This window comes from Poromitra crassiceps (assembly GCF_964638095.1).
Source record: "Poromitra crassiceps genome assembly, chromosome: 7".
Taxonomy (NCBI): domain Eukaryota; kingdom Metazoa; phylum Chordata; class Actinopteri; order Beryciformes; family Melamphaidae; genus Poromitra; species Poromitra crassiceps.
The window spans coordinates 37,991,436-38,011,419 of NC_139628.1; the positions used below are offsets into that span (position 1 = coordinate 37,991,436).

Sequence of the window (19,984 nt, forward strand, 5' to 3'; positions counted from 1 at the left end):
GACGAGATCGCTGCCTATTTCAGTTGATGACTAGCTCAGTGGCTCCTGGAAGAGGAGAGCATTCATTTTTTAAGCGCGCCACTTCAGACGCCACTGCCCTGCCAATTCAGCCAGGCTCTTCACAAAGTGGCCTCGAGAAAAAGACGTGCATTTTGATCAACCGTGCTGAATCTAATACTAGGAACTCAACTGGGTTGACGGTTCAGAGGTGATGCGGTGTGACCACAGTCACAGTCTATTGGCCGTTTTAATTGTGGAAAAGCTGTTGCAGATGTTTGCCAGGAGGAGGCACTGCTGTTGGCGCACACAAAATTGCAAATGGATTGGCAGTTTTTAACAGTATAGTCCTACTACACTAGACCGCCATATGTAAATCCATGAGGACCTTGAAGGTGGCATCTCCCGGGCCAATATTCAAACCAGTCCCTGCTTAACCGTGGCCCTCTTTCATCATGTTAACATCCCTTTGAAGAGCATAGGCAAACACATGGGCTGTTTGAACTTTGCAAAAGATCTCCCGTCTCGACTCTGGGTAATCAAACTACCGAGAATATTGAGCCTCTTTTAAACACACACACAGACAGACGCGGAGCACGCACTCTCTCTCTCACACACACACACACACACACACACACACACAGACAGTTTGAGGAGATAAAACGATGAAACGGCAGACAGGAAGGGGAGGGCCGGTGTCAAACGTCTGATCCACGTCTTGTGGGGGACCCCTCAGCATGCGCCCAGCTGGAAGTATCAACTTGACAGATTTGACCTACAATTGCCGTTTAGTAATTCAAGCAAAAAGAGTCTCTCTCTCTCTCTCTGTGTGTGTGTGTGTGTATGTATGTGACATACAACTTGAATTCTAAAGGCTATAAGGGGAGCTAATTGTTGCAAATCCTTCAATGATTTGTTTTTTATTTATTTTCGCTGTTCATGTGTGGATCTGCCTCAATTAGGGAGGTGGCGGCGACGAGTCGAGCATCAACACCTTCTCAAATCAGATGCTGGGGATGAATGATTGCTAATTCACTGGCAGTGATGATCTTCTGCTCTTCCCTCAGATCCCTGGCCAGCAGCACAGGTGGCGGTGACGCTGCTGTGGTGGTGAGGAGAGCCCGTTTGAATAGAACACAGAAAGCCAGACTTGTCCGGTGTCCGTATCGATAATGGCTCAATTCCACCACATTTTACAGCCCTGCACAGCCCGTCACCACTCGGCTCTACTTGCTTCAACCCGATGGACGTTCTGCTTCGACCGCCTTTCATCTGCCCCCGCCCACACCTGGTCGTCCAAGCGACCGCATATCTGCCCTCCACCCATGTCCCGAAATATGCTATAACATAACGTTACAATTAAATCCATACACAGAACTTTTAAACTGTTTATGAAATACTGGTGCCTCTAAATGACCTACAGTGTGTGTGTGTGTGTGTGTGTGTGTGAGTGAGAGAGAGAGAGAGAGAGAGAGAGCAGTGCTGGCATGACCACAGTCCTTGATCCTGGCCTGAGCAGCCAGCTCATAGCATCACAGCATGTTGGGCGGGTGTACAGTGTACATGGGCAAAAGTGACAATCGACCAGGAGAATGGATATCACTTTGTTGTTAGTCAAAACTCACAAGCGCTGCTAAAGGGGCGGGCACGAGGGACGGGGTTTGCGCTAGAGTGAAGCCTCTACCCCCGCGGCCTCTCACCAGGCAAAACCGCGGCTTCACCAAGCGCCTGCGGCCTAGCGGAGCCGACGCAGCACTAACTACACAAGCGCTTCAGAGCAGCGGACTTTTGGACAATTGAAACCACCGCGCCGATTTTATTTCACCAGAGGCGAAGGCAGCAAAACAAAAGACTGATGGAAGAGCAGAGAAGAGTAGGTAAGTAAACTGGTATGCAGCGCTGCATTGACAGTCAGTAGGATAGAGAGTAAACACGATTCTGCCTGACCAATCAGTCGTCTACAATGTTTTCACGTCACCGTATGAACCCGGGTTCGCAGAATAGAACCCCGACGAGGCAGGTACTAAAAGTAGCACGACTCAGCCCCAAATCAAAGCGAGCTGGGCCGGTTTATACCGGTGGGATGAGACCAAAAGTCGAGTCGAGCGGAGCGGGACCGCGCTACTAGCTGCGGTGGGATTGGGCCATAAGAGGATCGTCAAAGTAGAGCATTAACGGAAGACAAGAAGGGGACGTGGTGGTTTTGGCCCGGTTCTGTAACGTGACACAGCCGGGTTCGGGTCTTCCTCAGAGCAGCAGCAGCAGAGCCCGGCGCAAATGTAGTGGTGGAGATGAAAAGAAAACGAGTGAGAATGCAGTACTTTCCTTAGGCTCAGAGGGCGTGAGTAATACCCCAGTTATAATTTAGAGCAGAGAATCGCATGCTGACAAAAGCAGCATATGTTGTGTGAGTCAGTTCTGCGCCAAAGCTAGGGTGGTGGTGGGGGGAGGTTGTGAGAGAAAACTTTCTCCAATCCTCTTCCTGATACACCTACCTTATTCCCCAAACTAGCCTTTTCTACATCACCCCTCTCAATCTCTCTCTCCCACTTACCCTCTCCTTCAACCCCCCCCCCCCACCCCACTTCAACCACTCTCTCTTGCAGTGTTTTTTTTTATGATGATAGAAACAGGGCGGTTTATATACAGTACCTTCCTTCCGATGGCGCCGTTGGGTTTGTGGGGCGGGGGCGGCTCGAAGATCCTCTGCTGCTGCTGCGGGGGCAGTGTGGAGTACAGCGGGATGATTTTGATGTCGCCCACTTCCGGGCCCAGGTCGTCGACCTCCCTCTTGATCCGCTTGCAGGCCTCGTCGATTTCCTGAAAAAAGATGGAAGAAGCGCGTCAGTTTTTAACGCCCGCGAGCGTCGCTTGCGACAAATAGGTTCGTTCTGAACGACGACACCTGGAGAAACAATGGAGGTGAGTCTGGATGATGGGGGGGGGAGGCGGCCATGGAAACGGCAGTTCCCTGCTACAGTACATTTGTTCTGCCTATCGCTCCATCTGACGGAGGAAATTAAAGCTGGACTGCAGTATGCTTTGCTGAGCTCCCCGTGGTGGCTCCGTTGTCAAACGCGGCAATCATGGAAAAACATGGCGGCGTGCGCGCACGGCACGCACACAACCAGACGCAGACACAAGCCCGGGTAGGTTCATTATTCCACAGTGCAGTATTGTAGGGGGGGGGGGGGGATGCGAGATGAGACTGCAGCACTGATGCATAACCGGCAGGCAAATGATGGCAGATCAGTTTAGTGATGCTGAACGTTCTAGAGCCGGTGGGCTGGCAGAGAGACAGACAGACGGAGGACCTGAGCAGACACGGGAATAAGCAAACACCATGGCAGACACGGCGCTGAGGCCCACTCTAACCTGGCCTGTTAGAATCAGGTGATCAAATGCTCAAAATATATCTACACACACACGCACGAGCACATGCACACTTTTAGTCTGAACATACTTATACTTATACTTAAACATACATATGTTTAATGTAACTCCCAATGCCACTGTAAAGGGCCATGTTCTTTGTTGTTCCCCAACAACAACAAATGTAATTCTTCTCACACACACACCAGTTAGTACATGTGCCACATCACAGCCTGTGTTGTTGCACCACCTGCAGGTCCATGGGGGCAATGCAGGAACATTACAAGGTAGGATAATGTCACACGGCGCTTTTATCCCCCCCCCCCCCCCCCCCAACATTTGATTGGAGGTTGTATACAGATAATGGGTTACTGTGAAACATAGATACATCAAAGCTCTTCATGCATATTTTACATTATTTAAATCGGGTCAACAATATAACGGATGGGCCTACTCAGACATCAGTGCCGCCCTCCCCGCCTCCATGAAAACACATGGCAGTGAATTTACTTAAAAGCATAAATAAAATGGACATCATGTGTACCGCTGTATGACGCCAATAACTCCTGCCCTGACGTGAGAAAGTGCTACTGTGATGTTTCCCGTTTCCTGTCTGCTTATTGGACGAGCAAGACTCTGTCCCCTCGCTGAACGCATGGAGTCAAACCCTGCTGATGGCCATGTGCCTCGTAATCAACACGTTGACAAGTGGGAGCCAGTAAATGTGAATGGATCGGTTAAATTAGCACGGGTATTAATAGCCTATCAAGCCTCTGGATGCAGCAGCTGCCATGAAAACATGGACCTCTTTGCCAAAGCGCTGGGAGCAAGTGAGCTGTCCCTTCCTACGGGGACATGGAGAGTGTGTGTGTGTGTGTGTGTGTGTGTGTGTGTGTGTGTGTGTGCGCACAGAGACGGGGACAGTGGGACAGAGTGTCGGGAACCTGTCCACCAGCACTCCCTGCGACCCCAGAAGCGGCAATCGACAGCCAAGCACATAACTGACACATTTAGGCACTCCCCTTGGCTAGCAAACAACCCCCACCGCCAAGCCCGCGTGTTTTGATGTTAGCTGCTGAGGGGGGAGCTTAAATATTAGGACTTATCTTTGCTCAACAGCTGTGATAAGTTTACACTTTCTCCTTGTTGTTTTTTGGAGTTTGCGCTTCAGTTCTGTTTCGTTTGTGGTGATGAAATGAAAATCTCAGGGGAAACTCTTAACTCATTGAGTGCCAAGGACGGACATGTTCGTCATTTCAAATAGTAACGTAGAGTGCCAAGGACGGACATGTTCGTCAATTGCGTTTTTTGACGGTGGGGCGTCGATCAAAGCCTTCTGCCTCTGATGTACAAATATTATAGCTATTGGATGTGTCTAACCTATTTTACAGAACCCTTAGGTGGCGACAGTGCTCTCCACATAACAGAAAGGCAAGGAAAAAACAAAGAAGAAGTCGTTATGGAAACGGAAATCGCATCGCATCCGTATGCATCGATATGCTGAAGCACGTTACTGCAGCTGTGCCTGCAGCAGCCAATCTGCTCCCACAATTGAGCCGGACAGCACATCCGCACATCCACACCGTGGAGTTGTTATTATTCTCAACTGGAAGCATCGTTGCCGGTGACAAACACACGCGGAACGCTGTAAAAAAGCAGGATGTCGATGTCCCTTCACTGTGCGCACAGCAAACTCAGCAGAGAGCCACCACAGACAGGAGGAGGAGTGTGCAGTTGAGGCGAGGCGGGGCGGGGCGGGGGGGGGGGGGGGGGGGGGGGCACGCAGAGCAGCGCGCAACACCCAGACAGACCCAGGCAGCAGGACAGGATTGACAAACGCAAGCCAGAATATCCGATGCCCACCAGCAGCAAATCAAGACCAGCAAGAAGCTGCAACCAGCAGCGCACGCAGGGGCCAGCGCTGCTGGTTGTAGCTAAAAAATATTATTCTGCCAAACAGAATTCCCTGGCCTTCACTGTTTTATTGAAGGAAATTATTTTTGAGGTGTGACTACATTAGAAAAGATTAGCTTCAGAGTCAGTGATGTGCTTGAAATGTTTAATTTCACAAAAGGCCAATTATCTCAGCTTCTAGAAAAAAATTGCTGTTTTTGGATGAATCAAGCTATCTTCTCCGGCTCATAACTAAAGAACGGAAAATGGGATCAATAAACTTTTTTTTGCAGATGATAGAATAGAGTCTCATCGTTCTTTGTGCGTGTTCAGTGTTTACATAGTAATATCACACAATATTCTGTGGGCCTCGAGAAATCACTGAAAACGCTCTGAAACTCTGGCACTGGGAGCATCCGTTCTCCAAAAGTGGCTGGCACTCAATGAGTTAAGAGGGAGGAGAAGAGCCCCGCCCCTTTTTGTTGTTATAAATGAAAACAGATTTAGATAAAAAAAAAAAAAAAAAAAGTCTATATGGCTTTTGCCGTATATCTGCATCCTGATCATTAGTCTGCATCAAAGTTGCTGGGAGACTGAACCGGTTAGGAAGCGCTGAAGGGGGCGCCGCAGCACCCTTTGAACACCCATCTCTGCCAGACCAACCTCACATTCACTGCTTTAACCCAATTAGGGCGAGGGGGGGGGGGGGGGGGGGTGTTAATGAACTCGCCGTGAGAGTTCTCTCGGTAATGCCTTGGCTTGACAGAGTGCGAGCCGAGGGGGAGGGAATAGAGTGGGGGGCGGTGGGCAGCATATACACACATGGGAGAGAAAGAAAACCTCACCCAACTCCAAACAGTGTTTAACACATTACCCGCAAAACCTCTGCACACGCTCAAAGGCGAGGCTATCGGCGTTCCCGGCCGTCCAAACAGCCGGGAACACGGCTAAATCTAAAATCAATTAGCAGCCCTGGAAGGAGAGCACTTCAAACACAATGCCCTCCGCGACTTCATCCCTTTCGTAACGAGCCGCGCATCGATCCCGCATCGGCAAATGAAAAGGGATGTAGGTGTGTGGAGTGGCGCAACAGTCAAGCCGCCGGCGGGTGACGAGTAATCACCGCTAATAAACCAGCTGTCACATGACGTGACCGGGAAGGCCAGACAAACAAGGAACACCGTTTTTTTTTAAGGATCCTTCAAAAGGAGATCAGGATGTTCAGACGTATGAAGGCACACAGAAGTGTAAATACTTCAAATCAAATCCAACAAGTAGTTAAAGCCCCCGGACGGAATTTGTGTCGCATTCACATCAATTTAGATCTCCTTTTCAACCACAACCAGTCAGCTGGCCCTAAAACACTATAATCATAACGGTTACAGCACACAGGCACCGTTGGCTCTGACAGGCTGCTTCTCGTGCCCCGTGATCAGGAGACTGAAACGTGCGTGTGTGTGTACATGTTTGTGTGTGCGTGCATGTGTGTGTATGCATGTGTGTGTCCACCCAGCTGTGACCAAATTCATCATTTTGGGCGTGAACCTTGCCCTCCATTACACATCAGTGGACAACATTTGCAGGAGGGGAAAAATAATAAATGACTTAATTTCAGGGATTCATGGGGAGGGCAGAATCTGGGTCACTCCTCCTACCCCCCCCCCCCCCCTTCTCCCTTTGTGAACGCTGGTGGTTTCCAAACACAGGCACAGCCACATGCATTAAACATCTCTATCAATCTAAGGATTGATCATTTACGCTGTGTGTGTGTGTGTGTCTGTGGTGTGTGGGTGTGTGTGTGTGTGTGTGTGTGTGTGTGTGTGTGTGTGCATGAGAGAAAGCCAGAGAAGAAAAGTTGAGGCACTGAACACGACTCTAAGAAGTTAGATTAGTATCCAAGATCAATTCCTGGCAGCAGCAGCAGGCACTTCCGGCTTGCTCAGACGACGTTCCTACACACACAATTGGCCGTGTCTGCGCGGGTGGGAAGGCACTAGCGCCTCCTCTGGTCGGTCGGGGCGCTTGTACTAGGAAGGGGGGGGGGGGGGGGGGGGGGAGGGAGGGGAACTGGGGGGAATATAGCATGATCCTCCCTTGTGCTACGTGCCGCCGGTGAAACCCCTCGCTGTCAGGTGAAAAGAAGCGGCTCGTGACTGCACATGTATCGGAGGAATCATGTGCTAGTCTACGGCTACCGCCAGAGACAGCAGGGGAGAATTGGCCAAGTACAACCGGGGAGAAAAGGAAACTTGATAAAAAATAATAAATAAATGTAAGATTAGCATCAAACCTCTGTACGGAGTGAAAAATAAACCTAGAGGGAAATAAGAGTGTCACAAAAAAAAATCAAATAAAAGTGTGTCCGAGAAAAGAAAAAATCAACATGAGTGAATAAAAAAAGTGTCATTTTAAGCAAATGCAATACATCAAATATGAGTTATATCAAATACGCTAAGCGTAAGCGCCTTCCCCCCCCTTACAACCTGAATCTGCCTCTCAGCCCCAAAGTAACTCTAATAGCAGGCCATGCTGGCAACAGCACTTTTCAAAGTGAGCTTCCCAAGCGGCTGCTGTAGGAGGACAAAATGGGTTGCGTTACATGAAGAAGAAAAAAAGTCCCAAAACTATGGAGTCGGTCAGCACCTCTTGTCCGGTGAGGAAGAGCAGAACGTCGCCCGCATCCTCCTCGCACATGTGGAGCTGTATGACGGTGCGGATGGCCGCCTCCAGGTAGTCCCTCTCCGGCTCCGGTGTGTAGAAGATCTCCACCGGGTGCGTGCGCCCGGGGATGGTCAGCAGTGGGCAGCTGTCGAAATAGACCTGGAACTTACCGGCGTCCAGCGTGGCACTCATGACAATAACCTGGGATAGGATGGGGGGGGGGGGGGGGGCAGAGGAGAGAGAGAGAGAGAGAGAGAGAGAGAGAGAGAGGGAATGGTGAGGGACAACGCATTCATGTAAGACATGTAGGACAAAAGATGTAAAAAAGAAAAAGGTGCAGCCAATTGTAAATGACGGCAGTTATTGTGGGAGTGGGCAGTGGAGTGAGGAATGAGTGTGGCGTTTGATATGGCTCGGTGCTGACAGTAATAGGGGATAAGGACACATTCAAAGTGTACAAGGTTGCCACCAAATAACAGGATGACAAAGTGAAGGAGGCGACACTGGATGCATCGTGCTTTAGGAGCCGAATTTAGGATGAGCGCACTGGAGCAAACCCAAGATGGTGTGGATACAGTGCCTGAGCTGACGCTAAACTCAGAGTCCCTGACCTATAGAGAGCAACGAGAACGACGCTCCTTCCTCCTGAGCCTGGGTACACAATGTTCTCCCCTGAGCCCGTTTGGATGGAGCGCATTAGGATTCTGATGGGGAGAGAGAGGCGCGTCTCGCACTATTTTTTTTAATCTAAAACATTTTCAGGGGGCCGGCGTGGCGGCATTCCGCTTTACGCTCGGCGAGACATCGTAATTGCTCTTAATCAAGGCAAATTAAACGTTAAAATTTGGGGAGTAGAGAGGGATGAACGAGGCAAAGGGGGGTGTGTGTGTGCGCGCGCGCGGAGGATCATTCCCGATAACCTAGACCTCATTTAACAGTCCGCGAACAACAGGCTAACCTTTGATTCCACGCTGACAAACAACCAGTCATTACCCATCTGCTTTATGGGAATTGTGTCTGGCACACACTGCCTATAAAACGCTGTAGTAGCAGCCTCTGCACTCCCTCGACCAGCGCGCCGCCTTCTCCCCCCCCCCCTCCCACCCCCGCTGATTGGCTTAAAATGGGCTGACCCGGGGAGCCGTTTTCACTACTGCTGCAGCAGAGGGGACAAGGGGACGACGTCTCTCTTTCCTCAACAGACAGCTGTCAGGCCGAGGGATGGGGAGTCGGGGGGGGGGGGGGGGGGGGGGGGGTAGAGTGTCAGCAAAATGTGACAAAAGGGAGGAGTGACAGAAGAGGGGCAGGCAAACACTGGCTGCCTCGGAGTTTATTCTAGGGGGACGTCATATTTAGGGCCGTCACAATGTGTTTTCCTGCCATTGACTGGGACATAATTGTGTGGATACAACAGACACCTATCAAGACTTTTACAAGGCGGCACAGAGCAGAATTGAGAGGTGACGGGTTTATCTGAAGACATCATTCGGTTGGAATGAATAGCAGCATCCTGTCGACCCTCCACGGCACAATTGGAGACCCCCGATCTGGAATCTCATTTATTAATATGTGCCTGGAAGAATCCCGACTAAAACTATGCCTAACTTGCGCAGTGACTGTCAGTGTCTACGACTCGATCCACTCCATGTTTCACAATCTATTGTCGTCTTGCAAAGGCATTCCACACGAATGTAGTGGTGTGAAAAACAAAACTGTTATAAAGTGAGCGAGACAAGTTACGCCACTAATTTAAGTCAATCTTGGCCCATGTGCAAGTACATTTTGGGAGACAGAGAAAATTGGCGACAGCAGTGGTGTGGTGGTGAGGGGAAGTCAGTGCGCACAGTGACGCCCCGCCCCCTTACACACTCAGTCGCACCCAACAATATCCTTCAAAGCTGAAATACATTGTTATTGTGGGTATGCAAATAAAAATGCCACATCACGCCTCCAACTGAGGTGCTCCCTTTTGTTGTGACAAGCAGAGATAATGGTTCTTTGACTGCAGTGAATGCGTTTTGAAAAGATCGAAACACAGCAGTAGCATAGGCTTATTTTGTTGTAAATAGAAGATGTTTTGAATTGTGGAAAGCATTTAAAGTCAACATGAACCAGAACGGAATGCACTAGCGCGAGCGTCGGACACTGAAAACGAATTGAGAGGCGGACCATATACGGTGTCGATGTTTTGATTTGACAATTCTGTCGACTGGCTTTGGCATTGGTCATTCATGGCGTGTTCCACACCCAAATCGAGTGGGATTCAGCGTGTTGTCGTGCTACGCGAGTGAGATCCACAGAGTACCAGGCAGCCAGCTGCTTCGTGCGGAGCGAGCGGACAATCCGATGCATGGGTGCTGCCCGCCCGCCTGGAATCTCCGAGGGGCGATCACCGACTACCACGCTCTCAAGCGCGTGCCATTCACGCTATTTCTGTAAATACGATATTCCTGGAATGCGCGTTTTAACTAGCCAGTTTCTTTGCATTCTTAGAGATTATAGTTTTGGCCAATTTAGTAGTTAGTTTATGGGATAGGAATTCTGCCAGATGACAGGCACTAGGCGCCATTTTCTACTTCATTTGGAAGAGAAAATTATCCTGAAATGAAGATTTGATTGACAGCTGCATGTCGTGATATGATTGGTTGAAATGGGGTAGAAATTTGATAGTACTAGGTCAGCAAACTGTAGATTGCTGTTATCAATGAAATCTTGAAAAATGAACTTCTGATGTGAAAAAGTGTGAAAAACTAAATAAATTTGATTTTGTGATTTTTTTTTTGGCATACATTATTAAATAGGTGCACTGCATACCCAGGTATTTGAACTAAAAGAAAAGAAAAGTCATTTTTGGGTTCAGCTCGACTTTAAATGTCTCTTTTGTCAATAAAGTCTGTTTTTGTCCACTTCACAACTCCCTGTAGGTCATTGGAAATGTTTTGATCAGCGAGTGGGAATAATCCTACCAGCAAACAGTGGAATCTTTTTTTATCCTGATTAATGGTTTAAATTCATGTGGTCATGAATGGACTGTTAATGATATTTATTTATTTCCTGTCTTTACATGAAGAGTTCATTTGCACATACAGATAAAAAACCATTCTTAAAATTTGCCTAATAACACCCATTTGATACACCCTGGAGTGCACATAAAAAAAAAGATCTATGTGAAAATTAGATCAAAGTTGTACTTATACTGACATTATAAATACATATTATAATACATAAATATATAATAAAAGGGATAGGAGAAAATACAAATGTGTTTTCGCAAATGAACCCTTCATAGGCTATTCCTTTCATTGCTCTACCTTTACTGTGTTCTCAGACTGGGAGGGAGATGGATGCTGCTTCATCCTCAAAATTGCATGATATTGTCAATGTAATAAACAAAATCCACAATATCAAATAACTTATGTCACCAACTACACCAAGTAGGCTACGATGTCAGGTGTTGGACGCAATGCGATGCAAGTGTGCTGAGGCAGCCAAGATCAGACATTTACACTTCAAATGGTATGCTTTGCTTGAAACGTGATAAGAACATAATTGACACATAGAATTAGCAAGCAGACAGAGAAATTTTAATGACAGAAATAGGTTAAGAATTAAGCACAGAATCGATGGTTAATCATTGTGTGTGCGCAGTTTGGCACAGCGAGCGAGGAGAGGGGGGGAGGAGAGGAGGGGCACACCGCTGCTGACTGAGAATTGAATACTGTGAATACATGAGGTTTAACGTGCAACGTTATAACTAGAGTTGCACCGATCGACCGGCACGTGACCGGAAATGGCCGATTTTCAGCTGATCAGCCTCAACCGGTTATCCGATTCTGTGTGCCGGTTGGCTCCCCCCCTTTTTCACATGACGTGCGCGCACCCCAAAGCACTGAGACAGGCAGCCATCACACCACACACACGCCCGCATATCCATTCCACATCACCGCTGCTGCCTGTCAGTCATGTTGTAACGTGGATACAGGAGAGACTATTTGTTTCGTATTGCAAATAGAACGACGAACATAATAAAACGCATCAGACTCAGTGTGCAAGGTTTTATGTGCGTGACGATCTTCTTTCGGATGGCAGAAAAAAGAAAAAAAAACGCATACGAAATTTCGGACTGTGTGTGTGTAAACTCTGCGTGATATTCAGACTGAATGGTCAACTCAAACTCATTTCCTCATCTACTCAAGAACAGCCAAATCCACAACTGTGGAGTGGGCGTGGCTTCGAAGGTCTGGAGCCAGTTTTTTTTTTTTACCTTGAGGTCAGACCTCTGGCGGACCACCTCTTTGAGGACCCCCATGAGGATGTCTGTAGCCACTGTGCGTTCGTGGGCCTCGTCCAGGATGATGACACCGTAGCGCTCCAGCAGGGGGTCGTTCATGGCCTCACGCAGCAGCATTCCATCTGTCATGTACCTGTGTGACAGAGGAGAGGCAGCCAGCTGGTTACTGAGACAGCTGTGTACCTGTGTGACAGAGGAGAGGCAGCCAGCTGGTTACTGAGACAGCTGTGTACCTGTGTGACAGAGGAGAGGCAGCCAGCTGGTTACTGAGACAGCTGTGTACCTGTGTGACAGAGGAGAGGCAGCCAGCTGTGCACATAGGCCTCGTCATCGTATCAAGACAAATGTGACAATTGGAATTATTTGATGAAAAGTTTTTTTTTTTTTTTCCCCCCCCCCGATTTTTTCTCCCATTTTATCCCCCATTAGTGCTCATTTGATTTCTCAATCCTGGTTGCTACTCCATCCTCTGCCGATCTGGGGAGAGCCGAGACTGGCTCCATGCTTCCTCCGAGACATGGGCAGTCAGCCAGCCGCTTCTTTTCACCTGACAGAGGAAGCTTCACCGGTAGGACATAGCACGTGGGAGGTTCACGCTATTCCAACCAGTTCCCCTCCCTCTGAACAGGCGCCCTTAACGATCAGAGGAGGAACCACATTAGCAACCAGGATATTGCATGTTTTTGTGAAGGGGGTTCCTATATGAAGGAAACCCCCGGGAGGCACGGGGAGAACATGCAAACTCCACACAGAAAGGCCATTTTGCCGACCCCACCCGGGCGGTGGGCACTCGAGGACATGCGGACGGGCACGCATTCCTTCAGCGTTCACCTCGTCCCCAGGTGGGAATCGAACCCACGACCTTCGAGCTGTGAGGCGATAGTGCTTACCACTGCACCACCGTACCTCCCTTGATGAAAAGATTAAGGAGGAAATGTGCTAATTCTTCCCGTCAGTGCTGTGGGCTGCACTCCTCTACACCTGTGTGCTATCAAACATCATTGTGGTTTACGGGATCATTTTCTATAAATCATCTGTATTATTTATGGAGCAGTATCTAATTAATAAACACAAGTGACTATTTCCCAAAGTAAGGAAAATGTAACCTTCACAATCCTCTACTCAAGAGAAAGAGAAAGAACTACAGTCAGTGTCTACTCATGATTCATATATTATCTACTAGGGATGTCCCCATGCAGCCCCCGCCCCGGTATCGATTCTGGCTATTAAATGTTGAGTATCTGCCAATACAGACAGAGTACCGATCCATTCTTTTTCTCATTAATAAAAGCTCGGACCACTCCGGTGTGCAGTGAACGTGGTCACTGCCTGACACGTGGGCGGACTTGTGATCATCAAATGTCCGGAGTGAAGCCAACTGTGGTCCCATCTTTCAAGCAATCCGGACAACAGTGTGAGACGCTCCAAATGCTCCATTAAACAGCCAAAGCCACAATTCCCATATCCAAGAAGAGTGGCTGGTCATCCAGTGCATGATGATGATTATCCTGTTTGTTTGAGGTCTGAATGTATATATTTTTTCCAGTACACTGTACTTGGGCACAGACTTTTACTGAGCTACCATCTGTGAGAACTCATTGTACACAAAACACTCTCTGGTTCAAAGTAGGTCCCAGACTGCAGACATAACTGCTACCCAGCTGCTTTATTCTTTTTTTTTGCATTTTTCCTTTATTTGATAGGACAGTAGACAGACAAGGGTGACAAAGAGAGGGGATGACATGCAGCAAAGGACCATGGGTCGGATTCGAACCCGGGTCGGCCACGTGAAGGACTACCAGGTGAGCCACTGGGACGCACCTAGCCAGCTGCTTTCAAACAGTGTGTCGCATTCTCCTAAGTGATGGATGATGCTTGGTTACAAAACATTTTCTATGTCAATTTGCATTCATTGATAGTACAACTGGATTGGAAGTTGATCGAACAACCTCAAAATTCACCCAGATCGGCTCCAATTCCAATACTTGATATCAGATCGGCGCGACCCTATTATCGACCAAAAGGTAGGACTGTCTCTCACACTAATAGGTGCAACTGAAAGTTGCATTCAGCTATGTTTTTGTGTTAAAATAAGTAATATATATTCTGACAGCAATCACTGAAATAGAGTGTTTGGTCAATAAATTGGAACTCCCAACCCCCCGCTGTACTCTGTCTCCTGTAGCCCTGCAGGCAGGGCGGACATACCTCCGCAACTGTAACGTTGTGGGATAGTGGGAGGTCGACGCCAATTTTTATCCAATCAGAGAAAAGTTGACATTTTCTGGAAAACGGAAGGTCAGATCGCAATGCCTTTAAAGGACTATATACAGTATATTCTTTCACCCCGAATCCAACGCCGCCACTCGAGTCTCTACGAGTTATGGTTGCTGAGATACATACATGTGTTTTAGAATCATTTTAGTTAGCTAGCTGTAGCCTGTAAAAACCACTCGTGTGTCACATGACTGCGTCAAATCTGTACTTCTTGTACTTACTTGAGTATGGTCTTGGCGGAGCTGCAGTCCTCAAACCTGATGGAGTAGCCCACCTCTTGGCCCAGCAGGACGTCCATCTCATCGGCCACCCTTTGGGCGACGCTCATGGCCGCCACCCTCCTGGGCTGGGTGCAGGCCACTGCTCTCTTGGGCCCCGGTATCGCCCGCACCATGTCCACACACCACTGGGGGATCTGAGGAGGAGCAGACAATGGTCACCCAGCGCTTTGATTGACCCAAAGGAACTGCATGCAAAAACCAAAGGCCTTCTGTAATTGATAGGCTGAGATGTTTCTACAGAGATCTGTAGCTCAAAGCAATATGTCAGATGCTGTTCCTTTTGTCAGAAGTAGCTTGAAGGCCTTCTTAAAAAAGGTATGTGCGCATGAAAAAAAATCTAATTGTCATTTTTGATAGCATATAAAAAAAGACAGAAGGCTCATTTGTGTCAAGCTATTAATCGTGCAGTTAGGGGTGTTTCCAGAAACGGAAGGTCATCTGAACAGGAAAAAAGGGGCATAAAATTATATTTCACTTGGATGGAACATTTATCACATTTCAGCAGGCACCGCCACAACCCACGAGGAATTGTCACGTAACATCAGGCCACAATCTATTTTCACAATTTTTCTGAAACGTATTCAGTGCGTTTACATGCACACTAGAAATCGCTGATCTCCTCGCCGACGGTCTCATGTGCAGTTGTAGGTCAGATGTGAGACATCAGTAGACTTTTAGACAGTTTCATAAGCAGTAAAAAGTTCCCTGTGGCTGCTTTAAACCGTGCGCGCACTACAGCCCGATCAGAAGGCTCTCGAATGGACGCGGCCCAGAGACTTTCGCTATCTCGGATGCCTTAATACTCACTCTGCCAGAACCGAGATAGCCGACAGTTTTCCCTATTTATGCGACATGGAGATGTTAACGCATGTCAGGTGCAGACACCGTGACGCACAGGCGGCGGGGTGTGCACACATCCATCTCCCCGGGCAACGAAACGCTGTGTTCGGTGGGCAAATGCCCTCTGAAATATGTCCTGGAACAACTGTGTGATGTCCAGACGATTTGTGTCTCGTACGTACCTGCTCACACAAAACACCAGACGCTGTATTTGAAGCGGTAGCGCTGCGACATGTCCCATGATATGGTTTTGTTTGTCATTTTTGAATCGGTTCAATTGTGCAATTTTAACCTTTATTTACAGAAACGCTGCATGCAGGAAAGCACATAGAAGATGTTTGGAGAAGGAAGCACTGAAAACAGGCCCATTCACCATCATTTTTGACAAGGTGGTGACAAGAGAGGCGTGTTTATAGTCATTTGCATAGCTAATGCATAGGAGGAGACCAGGCGGAGTGAGAGGCTCGTGCACGTTGCCTTCAATTTCACCTTGATTGGGATGTGGTGTGCAGGACATGGCGCGCGCACGGTTTGATAAATCTGCATTTTTTTTTGTGCAGAGGTACTTTTCAGGTTTTGGGAGTATGCCATCTTTTAGTATGAAAGCCGCGCAGTCTTTGATACATGAGCCTGCTAAGATTAAAGATTGATAAGATTAAAGATTGATCAAATTTGTCTAATCCCACTTTATTAAGCCTGGGGTTCAGATGACTGACCATTAATAGTTGATACAGATCTGGGTGGCCCACCTGGTAGAGCGCGTAACCACAAAGGATTAGTCCTTTGCGCGGCCGACCCGGGTTCGAATCCGACCCCGTGGTCTTTTGCCACATGTCATCCCCTCTCTCTCCCCACCTCTCCTGTCTGCCTACTGTCCTATCAATAAAGGCAAAATGGCATTGCCACATGTCATCCCCTCTCTCTCCCCACCTCTCCTGTCTGCCTACTGTCCTATCAATAAAGGCAAAATGGCATAACAAAAAATCTTAATAGCTGATATAAATCTTACCAAGACGGCACGTGTTGTGAATCAACCCCACAGAGGATCGCCATCTGATTAGAATGCACTTTCTATTGACTATGTCCTGCTTTCATGTGTCAATATCGTGTAAATGTCATCAGTCATACTGTATTTGAATTTCAGTCCAATTTGACTCCGTCAGTTCACAGTCAAATGTAAAAAGAATTAAGCGACATCTGACTGCCCTCTTGCTTTGTGTGCATGACTGCATCATGTATGTGCTCATATTGGCTAAAAGCTCTGCCTTCCTCTACCTGCGTGGTCTTCCCAGAGCCTGTCTCTCCCACCAGCACGAAGCTCTGGTTGCGCGCCAGGATGTCGCTGAAGCTCTCCCTGTACTCCCAGACGGGCAGCTGCAGCCGCTTCTTGAGGATCTGGTGGAAGCGTGGCGTGTGGGGCAGGTTGGTGAAGGGGTTGATCTGCTGGTGCATGGCGGCTTGCTTCAGGAAGCCTGCGGTGGGCGTGAGGGAGACCGCGGGGGGCTTCACGTCCCTCTCTCTGTCCTTGTCGCGGTCTCTGTCACGGTCCCTGTCACGGTCCCTTGACCGCTCATCGCGGTCCCTGTCGCGGTCACGCCTGCAGGATGGGTGAAAGGTGAAGATTAGACAGGGTCTTTCTTGTTACACAAACCAACCATTTTTAACTTCAGATAACACACGCAGACATTTTTGGAACTGACCACATCAAAACAAGCTGACCTAGAAACGGTCAAAGTGAAACCAGAACTGGAGTTAACAATACTATACTATAAAAAGGCACAACTTCAGAGCACAAATGTTGAGCCATCGTGACAAGTTATTTTCTTCAAAGCACGTGAAAAGGTTACTGCACATTCTCATTCAAAGTGGCGAAAGACATAGCCTAATCAAGTGTAGCATGCAAAGGTCATGAAGAAACTAATATGCCACAATGCAAATCTTTCCTATTGTAACAAGCTATATGCCACGGCGGCCATAAAGTGAACTGTTCAAATCCCCACAACAGCTGAGAAAACCTGGGCTGGACAACTGAGCAGACCGTTGACTTTAAGGTAGGCTACCCCTGAGCAAGGCACACTGAACCTACAAGTGTTGTAGTCAAGCTGCTCAGTGGCCAAATGTAGAAGAGTTGTTGTTTTGACAAGGCGCCGCTGAAAAAACATGCATGGTCAGCAAACCATATAAATAAAGGCTAAAAAAGTAAATATTACCTGGCACGTTGAAATGTAGCACTCATCCTATGATCATTTTGCATTAGTTAACATGTACTACTGTCTTCTATGGCCAGTGACTAGAGAAGATTCTGTCCCAAACGTGTGACAACAACCACAGCCACAGAAATTAACTGCTGATTAACTTGGCATTAAGGGTGACTGTGGTAATTAGAACCTCAGGCTACATTTCCAAGTTTGGAAGGGATTGACACACCCAACAGCTTATCTGGCTGTTAAAAGTCTCCATCTACTCGCCTGTTGGGGGAACTTGCAGTTTTGCGCATCAGTGTTAGAGATACCAGAGACATGGGCTCTGTGCTTTTTACATTAAAATGTCTGAATTCATATCTAGCATGTAATAGATTGTACATAACCAGGGTCCAAAATGGTCAAATGGCTAGTGAATGTTCAAATTTTCCCAGCCACTCAATAGATTAGCATTGTCTTTGTTTGTTTTGTTGTTGTGTTTTGCATGTGAGTGAAGCAAATCTACCAGCCACTTGGATATTTTACCAGCATCATCAGGCTTTTTCCTGCATAGAGAAACCTCCGTTTCCTGCCACCTCCAGCTCTCAACAAAACTCTTGACAGGTTATTATCTAACAAGCGTTGCACAAGCAGCCTTCTGCATACCTTTGCATAGTCATATCAGTGCACAATCCACATAGAAAAACGTCTCGTCTTATATATAAATCACTATATTGGCCATTTTCTATGATCGACTAACGTTAGGCAACCATACAGCCCCATGACTGGTTTTGGGCCATTAAACGCACGAGTATCCTTGACTTGAATGGCGAGATTTGATGTAACAGCAAAAGCTAAGTGGCACTGATACGCCCACAGTGTTTACCTAACGGGACTTGACAGTTTGAAGTTTGACAGCTGAGCGGCCCAAGCCAGTGGCAGTCCAGGCCAGCGTGACGGGCCGTCATCCCATGGCCGACATCAACACAGACAGTGCAGTGGCTTGGCTTTTGTTTACCAACAACGGGATTTGGTAGTAGCCTTAGCTCATTGTGGCTTGTTATTTTGACTTGGTGTGGTATAGCGTTAGTATAATTGTTACCTCTGATCCAAGGCTCTGCGCTAAGCCGCGGCTAACATGTTAGCCACGTGCAGGCCAGCCAGATTTGATTCAACGTTAACGGACTAAGGTTAGCCAAGTTACTAACGCTAAATATTTGCTAGAAGGTTATGGTGTAAGTTTAACTGCTAACAACGGTCCTGAGTCGCAATGAATTGAGGAACCCAGTGTGTGACAAGACTTGACACTGGAGACTGGTTAGCTCAGAGTTAGCATGAGCAGCTAGCAGCGGGACAACAACAAACAGCTCACAGCACAGGGCGCACTGCAGTGTTGGGGAAACAACACTGGACACCAGCTGGACGCTTCTTCAGCTACATACCCATCAGAGGACGATCTCTTTTTACTCGACGAACGATCGTCACCCAAATCTAAACGATGTCGTTTAGACATCTTGCCACCGGAATGCGTCCAATACAGTGAAAATTAATAGGCCAGTTTATGCCATGCAGCTTCTCCTCAAAACCGCTAAGCACCGGCGGCAAAATGGCGACCGGAAGCTCTTCTTACCTCATCGTTATCCTTGACAAAATGACTCGAAAGCCGCGATTTTACTCTGAGACCCGACGAGCACTTTGCATGAAGACCGTCCCAACCGCGCCGCGCTCACCACATCGTGTTGTCAGTGGCAGCGCACCGCACCGCGTGTGCAGTAGCTGCGGTGCCGGTGGGTGGGATGCGGGTGAAGATGCAGGAGGTCCGCTGCCTCTCTTGGTCGGGTCGACTCGGGATGATGTGCCCGCCAAAACAACACGCAGCCAGGCGCTGCTGTTCTGTTGCCTCGCCCCCTTTCCAGGCTAGTCCCACTTCACACTGCAGCGGCCAGCCTGGCAGCTCAGTGCGCTGTCACCAGGGCCGTAGCCAGGGTTCCGAAATAGGGGAGGTCCAGCAAGGGGAGGCGGATTCGGCGGCGCCCGTTAGGGCGCCGCCGAAAAAAAATTGAGTTTTTTTTTTTTCCTTTTTAAGCCATATTTAGAGTAATATATCATTTTAAATCAACATTAGGATTATACTGTTGTGATGTCATTATTCAGTATATTCTCTTTCATGTCACCACCTGCTCAGCTCTCCT

At 48.1% G+C, this 19,984-nt stretch overlaps 1 protein-coding gene across 3 annotated transcripts in view; it reads right to left on the minus strand.

Annotated features, from left to right (window-relative positions):
- The window catches only part of dhx15 (DEAH (Asp-Glu-Ala-His) box helicase 15), a 38,129-nt gene extending 18,500 nt beyond the window's left edge, over nt 1-19,629 (minus strand). Inside the window, exons 1-6 of one of the 3 annotated variants that reach the window (XM_083639831.1) lie at nt 19,423-19,629; nt 16,888-17,209; nt 14,713-14,906; nt 12,188-12,347; nt 7,906-8,124; nt 2,650-2,817 (exon numbers count right to left, since the gene is read on the minus strand). In XM_083639831.1, the coding sequence (XP_083495957.1) occupies nt 2,650-2,817; nt 7,906-8,124; nt 12,188-12,347; nt 14,713-14,906; nt 16,888-17,209; nt 19,423-19,427 (1,068 nt within the window). In that variant the 5' untranslated portion in view covers nt 19,428-19,629. Of the gene's footprint in view, nt 1-2,649; nt 2,818-7,905; nt 8,125-12,187; nt 12,348-14,712; nt 14,907-16,887; nt 17,210-19,234; nt 19,374-19,422 lie in introns of those variants that run through there. The other 2 variants (XM_083639832.1, XM_083639830.1) reach the window with 2 other exon arrangements.
- Nucleotides 19,630-19,984: the final 355 nt, after the last annotated feature.